Source organism: Rhinopithecus bieti, unplaced genomic scaffold (genome assembly GCF_001698545.2).
Source record: "Rhinopithecus bieti isolate Rb0 unplaced genomic scaffold, ASM169854v2 scaffold_6513, whole genome shotgun sequence".
Classification (NCBI taxonomy): Eukaryota; Metazoa; Chordata; class Mammalia; order Primates; family Cercopithecidae; genus Rhinopithecus; species Rhinopithecus bieti.
The window spans coordinates 5,932,098-5,941,362 of NW_016805931.1; the positions used below are offsets into that span (position 1 = coordinate 5,932,098).

At 37.7% G+C, this 9,265-nt stretch overlaps 2 protein-coding genes across 2 annotated transcripts in view; one reads left to right on the forward strand and one right to left on the reverse strand.

Annotated features, from left to right (window-relative positions):
* Window positions 1-3,667, reverse strand: part of LOC108531006 (cAMP-specific 3',5'-cyclic phosphodiesterase 4D-like) — a 533,042-nt gene extending 529,375 nt beyond the window's left edge. The window contains exon 1 of the mRNA XM_017874246.1: window positions 3,544-3,667. The gene's annotated coding sequence lies outside the window, so the exon portion shown is untranslated. The remainder of the gene's footprint in view (window positions 1-3,543) is intronic.
* On the forward strand, window positions 1,422-6,377 carry LOC108530965 (uncharacterized). The gene is made up of 3 exons (XM_017874169.1): window positions 1,422-1,500; window positions 3,718-4,024; window positions 5,258-6,377. Exons 1-3 carry the CDS (start codon window positions 1,422-1,424, stop codon window positions 5,361-5,363), a joined length of 492 nt encoding a protein of 163 aa, XP_017729658.1. The 3' UTR covers window positions 5,364-6,377.
* Window positions 6,378-9,265: the final 2,888 nt, after the last annotated feature.

Genomic DNA, 9,265 nt, shown 5'->3' on the forward strand with positions numbered 1-9,265 from the left:
ACATAGCTTAGAAAGTTAGTCAATCTAATCAATAAGAAATATATCTGATACTTTCCATTTTAAAATTAAAATTTGAAAAGTATTTTATTAATATACTGATAATTGTTGTAATATGTAACATTTACATGGCTATGGCACATGGAAGTTTACTAAATATGTTTTCACATACAATGCCACCTTCATTTATCACAGTAAACCTATTGGTATTTTTAATACTCAAGTAATAGATGGATCAGCATTGAAGCTCCAATAGGATCCTCAATGGGAGCTTAAACAAATGTAAGCTCCAAAAGCCTTCATAACATTAGGATCAAATAGTGAAGATTTTCTTTGCTTCAAAAGTTTTGTCCATTACTGGGAATATGCTTTTAGAAGTAAAGGGTCCTAACCCTACCGTGATAAGCTACAATCATAATAATAGAGTACATGTATAGCACATTACAAATTACATATTACAATGTTCTTTTAACAAGCACTTTCTCATTGTGATGTGGGTATTCACCAATCCAGTAAAATATCAGAACATATATCATTATTTTCATTTTACAGACATAGACACTGAGGCTTAGAAAACGTTTCATGGCCTGAGTGTGGTCCCATTGACTCCAAGATTAATTCACCAAAATGTTCTGCTTCTTGAAATCAGAAATTAGAGGAGCACAGTTATAGTTAAGTTGGAATCATTGATTGTCTTGAAATTAAATGAAAGCTCCTCCTCCACCAGTGTCTAGCTCCACAAAAGGAGGGACTTAAACAAATGTAAGGCATTTAACTCCTTGATGGTGTGCTTTTTCTGTGGGAAGGAGGACATTTGTTTCATTCATTTTGTTCTGTTTTTTTTTTTTTAATATGCTCAAGGTAGACAGCAACTCTTTTGAAAACACAAAGTAAAATGATTAAATTCTTGGGCAAGCTGAAGAAATCAAATTAGTCCTATATATAACACAGGAAAACGTTGGAGGGAAGAGTAAGTTTTCCAAAACAAAATTAACTCAAAAAAAAAAAAAACCCCATTGGAAAATGTAATTCAATCAAGAAATAATATTTTTTTCAATTTGGATTTATGTCTTTGCTTCAGTAGGTAGTGTTAATAGTCTCCAAATGCCAGTGTGTATTCATGAACACTTAGCAAGTTCATGATGTGATACATTCCTTTTTGGAAACATCTTTTGTCAAATCCATCTGTCTATGGCAGATATGCATAGTTTTACAGAGCCTTATCTGCAAAAGAACTTCCACAGTTAGACAAAAATGGCTTTAGAAAATTGAGAGGAGTGGATAGAAGAAAGATCAACTATTGCTGTTTGGGAGATTTTTTTTTGCTTTCCCCACCATGCCTTGCCCCCAGCCCACTGTCCACTGGGCACCTGGCACCTCTAGACTCTTTTTCTTAGAGCTCTATTCTTTCACAAGTAACAGATATGACTCTGGCATCTCAGGAAGAACTGAAGAGATGGAGGTCCCAGAGGAAAGAACGGATGCAAGACATAAATACTCCTAGTATACACCCACCAGAATTTCCCTGAGCCATGGTTTTAAACATCCTCTGAATTATATAGGTAGCTGATTAATGTTTGATAATTAAGCATTTTTATGTGATTCATCTCAATAAGCACCCAAGCAAGGTAACATAAATAATGAAGGTATGAAAAGGTAGAAGGAGATATGAATACTACACCAAGTGGGCCACATGGACCCAAGGAAAAACAGGAGCTGAGTTGAAGTCAGGAGCTGATTCAGATAGAGCAGCTTCAACTCTACTACTTCTTACTCTTAGATGGGCTCCAAACCACCTTGAGGGATGGGATTATATTTCTTTTATAGATGCACTCCTTTCTCCCACTAATACAGTTAGGAATGTATAGCTAAGAATGAGCCAACCATTACTATTCATGTCTATGGCTACAGAAACTCAATAAATCAGCTCGCTATTCTGGGTCAATAAATGAACTCATTATACTGTTTTTTCACGAAGTAAATGTGTTTCTAAAGGAATGTATTAAAATTATATTTTAAAAAATCTATCTGTTTTGCATATATTTGGTTGATACAGAAAAGGAATCTATGTTGGCTACTTTTCTTTCTTTCTATAAACTTCATTCATTTGTGTGATCTGAAAGGGGGTAATATTTTAGAAAGCAAAATATTTTAACAACAAAACTTTGCATTTCCAGTGTGATCGAAACACAAAATTATGCAAAACACAACTAATATATCTCTCCTACTGGTTAAATCATGCCAGTTGTTTAACCAGGTGCAATCAAAATAAACTACTAATGTTATTTTTATAGGAATTGGCTAGTAATTACCAACTATAACTATTAAAAGCTTATATTTGCCACAGGAGCCTGTGATTTTAAAAACTGTTCAAATGATTTATGCTTGAGAGTTATACATAACATAAATATATACATTTGTATCTACAGGTTTAAAGAGGAAAATAAGACAAAAGCAACTTGAAAAGCAACCCAATTTTTTTAATGACCTAGCTTTGTGCTGTATTGAGAAAAGTATAAAATTATCTGGGAGGAAGAAAATATTTCTAAGCTCTAATTTCATAGGCAAAAGCCCTATTATTTTTTGTGATAGGCTAGGAGAAATCAATAATGACTTAAAAGCAAAAAGTAAACTGCTCACCTTTACCAGTCTATACTCAATATTAATTCTATCCTGCGGTGTATGCTATAGAAGGTAATGAAATGCTGATGTTTTCTAGTTTTTGACTTCAGTCTGCTCCAGTTTTATCCTAAACCTTGTCAGCAACAGAAGTTACCCCCAGCAACCATACAAACCTAACAACGGCTTCCCTGGGTTAATTTGATCTGCTCCAATCACAAATTCCAATCCACATACTTTCTTCTGTTATGGTTGTGTCTGTATGTGTTTAATGTACTTTTATAAGGCTTTTTACAACAAGCTCATGGTGTTTCATTCAGCCCTCTACCACATAAACAGAACCACTGAAGAGCATGTTTGTTCATATAAAATGTTTCAGTTATTCATAGTGTGTGTCTTCAGCTGGCTGCAGATTACAGTGAACGAAAGCATTGCTGCCATCATTCTACATTTCTCCTTTGCCTGTGCTCTATCTGCTGTGCACCCATGTCTCCAAAGCATTTATTATAATATTTGATGCTCGCTCTCAGTTTTGGACTGAGATGGTGGGGGTGGGAAACCTTAAAACTTGCCTGACTCAAGTGCTCTCTAAGCCACTGCTTTGATCCCAGCATCCTGCTTTAACCTACTCCTGTTGGACCTCTGCCACTTTACTGACCCCATAAAACAAACAGAGCTAGCAAATGCATCAAACAGCCTCCTTCAAAATGCAGCTTGACTAATTCATGGCACAAAGCTGGAATAACCCTGCCAGGTCTTAGAAGGTTTAAGATTCATCGTTTTGAACTTGATACACATAGTACAGCGCCTTAAAAACGAATCATCTGCTAGTTCACTATTTTCTACTTACAATCACTCCCTCCCAGGGCATGTAATTAATTTACTGAGCTTAAAAAAAAAAAAAAAAAAAAAATCAGGATTACTCACACAGTCTTGAAGATGCAATGTCAGCTATTTAGGACAGAAACATCCAAGGCCGTGTCAGAACTCAATTACGACTACATATGCATTAAGGCAGGAACTGGCAGGCCTCTGGGTACGCCAACTATAGGACTCGTGCTTCTCGTACGCTGGGCTATAATCTATGAAACTGAGCTCCAGAGCCAGCCAATCACTTAGCTCCTCATAACAAGTCTAACTGGCTCTGGAAAGCTGAAAGGGCTGCACTGGAACAATACAGAAGAGATATTCTACACATTAATCTACTTATCTGGAATCACTTTGACTCTAAAGGCCAGAGAAAAATCACAGCTTCCTTGTTGGAGGGGAAAAGGACAGGTGATCTGGGGAAAACGCAGCTACACCTGGAGCAAGGTCTCTTCCCGGCTTTGCAATCCCAACTGTGCCGCGCTTCAGGACCCGAGTCGTCCCAGAAACCAAAGGGCAGGCACGGCAGCAAACGCCTGAGGTAATTTTCATCTTTCTTTTTATTTTTAGTAGAATAATGCTGACTGAAAGTGATAAGCATAAAGTCGCTGAGGCAACTAGATATGCTTCGATTTTATTTTATCTTTTCCTATTCTAATCGTGTGCAGGATCGTGTGCAGGATCAAGTCTGAGGAGGGGGAGAATTAATGTACCTGAAATAAACTTGAAACTAAAACGATCATTTGTGGAGGAAAATAGAGGATTTTCCAGAACAGTTTCAGAGCTACCTTCTCAGATGAGCAGGCTTTTCACCCACCCACAGAAAGAAGAGTCGACGGGGCTGAGACGTGAGAGGGATGGGTTTCAGGAGCACAATGAAAAGTTTTTCTATCTTAAAGAAAATAATCTATGTTCAGAGAGAAAATTGAGAAGATAAGTTACTGCCCCGTTCCTTTGACCTTTGACACTTAGACCACATAAGACTGTTCCATGGTAGAAGGGTTGGAACAGAGAATCTTAAGAATTCTAAGAGAGAATCAATACTGCTCCCCTGCCCCAGGTTTTTCTTGTTTTCTTTACAATAGTATCCTTATTTCCCATTACATTTTAGTGTTAGTTACACCAATTACTTGTTACACTATACTTCTACATTTGCAGTTATTAATGGATCTGTAGAAAACATTTTAAAGTCAAAATTATTATAGAGGCAACTAAAATAAGAAAGCAAAAAATATATGAAACTGACATACACATAACCCCAACACCACACCCCTTAGATACTTAATGTACTTAACACAATAACAAATCCTTCCAAATCCTCAGCAAATTGTCTGTTTCTTTAACACATTTTAGCAAGTGTAACATTAGCAACAAGAAAAACTTTGGCAATAAACTTGTACATAACTAAATCAGTCCTTATGCTTTCATAGTGACAATAGAATGTACATATTTTATTTGTTTTGTTGGACTTATAAGCTCCTAAGGCAAGAAGCTGAGAAGAAAATTGTGCTTTGTTTAGTGGTGAAATATAAACAGTAACAGAAGAGACATTTATGCACTTTTTGTTGGCTGTAGATAATTGACTGAATTCAACTTGAGATTTGACACCAGAAAGAAAAACATGCCAATAGACAGAAAACAGAAAAAGTAATCCATTGGCAATTTCCCCCCAGGGATTGTTCTTTGAATTGTCCAATCTGTGACTAGCCAGGGAAGAATATTTCTGCTCTGTTTAAATAGTTTTTATTTAATTAAACCTTTGTTTATTTGACAGTGCTGCTGCCTTTGGTGACTATGTGAGAATGGAAACTTCTAAGGAAGCCAGGTTGTTAGAATTGTTACCCCCTTTACTTGGAGATAACATAGATTATCCAGGCTGAGATGGAAAACAAGCCCTTTATTGAATTTTCAACACAGACTCCCTGCTTCTCATCTCCTTAATAAAATTTCATTAAAATCCCCTGGAATTCCCATGTTCAAATCTCCATTTGTTGACAGACAAGGCCAAGAATACTCTAAACTGAGGCATGCAAGTCATTTCATTTGTATTCTTGTCCAAAAATTCCCATAGGAAGACTTCACCTCCTACAATTCTGAAGAAAACTCTTACTGTCCAAGACAATCGCCAGCAACCATCCACAGCCATCTGAGTGGAAGCTTTCACAGCTTTCGTACATTCTCTGTGTCAACATACAACTGAGTTACAGACTGTCCCCTGGCTCCCTGACCCTTACAAACACTAAAAGTTTTGTTTGACTCAACTTCAAGCTGCTCATCTGTTAGTAAGTAATATTCACTCCAGAACACATTCATGACGAGAGCTTTCTAAAAGACCAGCACTGCCTTCCCCTCCTATAATCCTAATAATCATGATAACCTGAAACGTGTTACTGGGACTCGATATTTTTCTGGGGATTGAAAATATTTAGTCCTTGGAGCTGTCATATATCAGGGGCAACCTCACAGAAACAAAGGAAGTGATGTCCCATTATTATCCACCCTGAGCCACCATAATATGCTGTTTACATTTATTTTATTCAGCCTGTGCAAAACAAAGCAATGGAAGAGGAAACTAAAAAATATACATACTAGTACCTTTATCCTCTTTTGCCTAAAATTACTAATGCACCATGTCAGAGTCTGCTTCCTTCAGACATCATTCTCAATTCATCAGGAATTCTATTAGCAGGTTCTGGCTAGAGAGACTATCTCCTGTCATCACGATCAATTAATGTTTTCTGGTTAATCAGAAAACATCAGGCCCTATCTAAGAAGCTCATGGTATACAAGGGTCACCCAAATAGCTAAGTGCAGTCCTGGCTCATAATTCCTTCATCTCAACCCTGCAAACAAGAACTAAGATGATCCCAATAAAAGAAAAATTGCTCAGGAAAGTGAACCTTTTTCTGAACCAAGCACTGTCAGCAAATCTCAGGTATTAGAGCAACTATGGTTGACGGAAAAGTGTCTCAAAATCTGGGCCAAGAATGATTTCTAGGTCCGTAAGCTAATTTGTCTGGCCTTGCCGTTTATGTAAGCCAAAGAAAGTCACTCATGAGTAAACTATAGAAAACGTTCAGACCCATCCTGTTAGCATGTCAAATCAACTAAGACTGGCAGGGTATTAACTCCATTCCAGGTGACATGGATAAATAGCCCCATTATTTTCACAGGACCAGCCTCTACCTCAGGAAACCCTAGACCTCAGAACCAGTTTCCTGGTAGGGATCTGCTGACAGTTTCAATGCGGACAGGGAGCCTTATAGTGTAAACCGAAAGAAAATAGTTGCTTTTAAAATGTCAGCAAGAAGGCCTGCCTCACCTTAACAAAGCAAAAAAAAAAAAAAAAAAAAAACTGCTTTAATTCAAATTAAAAATCATGATACTAGAGATGGGAGTCTGTAGTCACTATAAGGACAAAGTTCACGTTCTTGGTTCAGGTAACAAAACACTTTATCTGGACAAATGGACCTCAAATTAAAATTTGCTCTTGGCCCATGGGGGAAATTTTTTGTTGTATTTTGTTGTTATTGTTTAAATCGGTCTCTCCTAAGGCCATGAATAGGAACTCATACTAATAATGCATGTGACAAAATTCTGAAATATATTACACTTAAAATTAGCATAAACCATCAACCTTTAGTACTCATATATTGTAGTCAAAACTCTTCTAGGTAATGAGACCTGAACAGAAGGATCCATTTATCTGTGGTCTTGCTCTTTGTCTAAGTTTCTCAAAAACATTAGGACAATGACATATACAAAACTGGCAATTACATTTAATAAGAAAATGTGGGGAGTGCATTGTTAATATTTGATGCTAAAACCACGTCTTTGCTTTAAACATGTAAAGCAGTATAACATGGTGGTTGCTAGAAACTCTGGAGTCGGCCACCTGGGTTCAAATCCCAGCTCTGACTCTTAATTGTTGGACCTTGAGTAAGCTACTTTACAGCATTATGCCTCAGTTTCCTCCTATATGAAAGGGTGCCACACACAGTAACTACCTCCTAGGCTGGTGTGAATTTGAAATGGGCAAATACATGCTTAGAATTGAGCCTATTATATGGTGACTGCTCATTAAAAGAAAACTGTCAGCTAGAAATGGTGGCTCGCCCCTTTAATAATCCTAGCCCTTTAGAAGGCCAAGGCAGGACAATCACTTGAATCCAGGAGTTTGAGACCACCCTGGGCAACATAGCAAGACCCCCATCTCTGCAAAAAAGAGAAATAAATAAATAAATAAATAAATAGCTGGGCAAGGTAGCATACACCTGTAATCCCAGCTACTTGGGAGGCCAAGTTGGGAGGATCACTTAAGTCCAGGAGTTGGAGGCTACAGTGAGCTATGGTTGTGCTATTGCACTCCAGGCTTAGTGACAGAGTGAGATCTTGTCTCAAAGAAAAAAATTAAAAAACATAAATAAAAATAAAATAAAGTTGTCATTTGTATTAGGATTAAGCTCACTGCAATAAACATATACAATACTGAAAATGGAGGTGAATTCCATGGAATACTATGCAGCCATAAAAAAGGATGAGTTCATGTCCTTTGCAGGGAGATGGATGAAACTGGAAACCATCATTCTCAGCAAACTATCACAAGGACAGAAAACCAGCCACTGCACGTTCTCACTCATAGGTGGAAATTGAACAATGAGAACACTTGGACATAGGGTGGGGAACATCACACATGAGGGCCTGTCAGTGGGTAGGGAGCTGAGGGAGGGATAGCATTATGAGAAATACCTAATGTAAAAGATGAGTTGATGGGTGTAGCAAACCAACATGGCACATGTATGCCTATGTAACAAGCCTGCATGTTATGTACATGTACCCTAGTACTGAAAGTATAAAAAAAAGATTAAAAAAAAAAGAAGAGAAGAAAAAGAAAATTAAGGTGAATTAATGAACTACCAGATGTGGTGAAATGTGTCTACTAACATCACATATTGCATTTCAACTGATATTTGTAAGTAAGATTTTTCCTTAAGGCCTCTAAGATAACAGCACAGTGAAGTGTGTCGGTCACTATTAATTATCAGTTTTTTGCCTGGTTCTCATTTGACACTTTTAACTCTGCCCTGCATTTTACTATGTCATGTAAGGACACTAACCCAGAATGTGATACAGAAGGGGTAACTGTAGTAGACATGATTCATATGATAGTTTGTACAAAGTTTAGACCATTTAAAGATTCCTGCATAAGGGGAAAAAAAAAATGGAAGTCATTAAGCTTCAGTCATGGTAACCAAACCAAAAATGATTTGAAGGAGGAGGAAAAAGACGGTTACCTACCATGAACAGCTATGCTGATTATCCAAACTACATGAACCATGTGTGGAATTCATGCTGAATTCTCAGCTTAAATATGAGCTAATGTTGAAGCTAATTATATTTTCTCCTCCCATTGATGAGAAATTTCTCAGACCAAGAGAATATCAACCGAGACTTAGACGTGCTCACTAAGAAGCAGTAGAAGAAAGAACAGAGCCTGCTTGGTGTTCATTCATTCACTCACTACTCATGAGTGATCTTCGTCCTCACCTTCCTCCACTGTCCACTGTCACATAAATACCCACCCGCCACGCCTACCTGCTTCCTATTCCTGAGAGTCCCGGCTCACACACAGAGTCATGTTTCTGCAAATGCAGCCCCTCTAACTGAACACCCTTCCCCAGCACCCACCATGACGACCAAGAAAAATGAGTTCCTTCACTGGAAACCCCTTCCTAGCCACTCCCTCCCCATGAAAGGTGGTTACTCCCTGCTGAGTAAATTA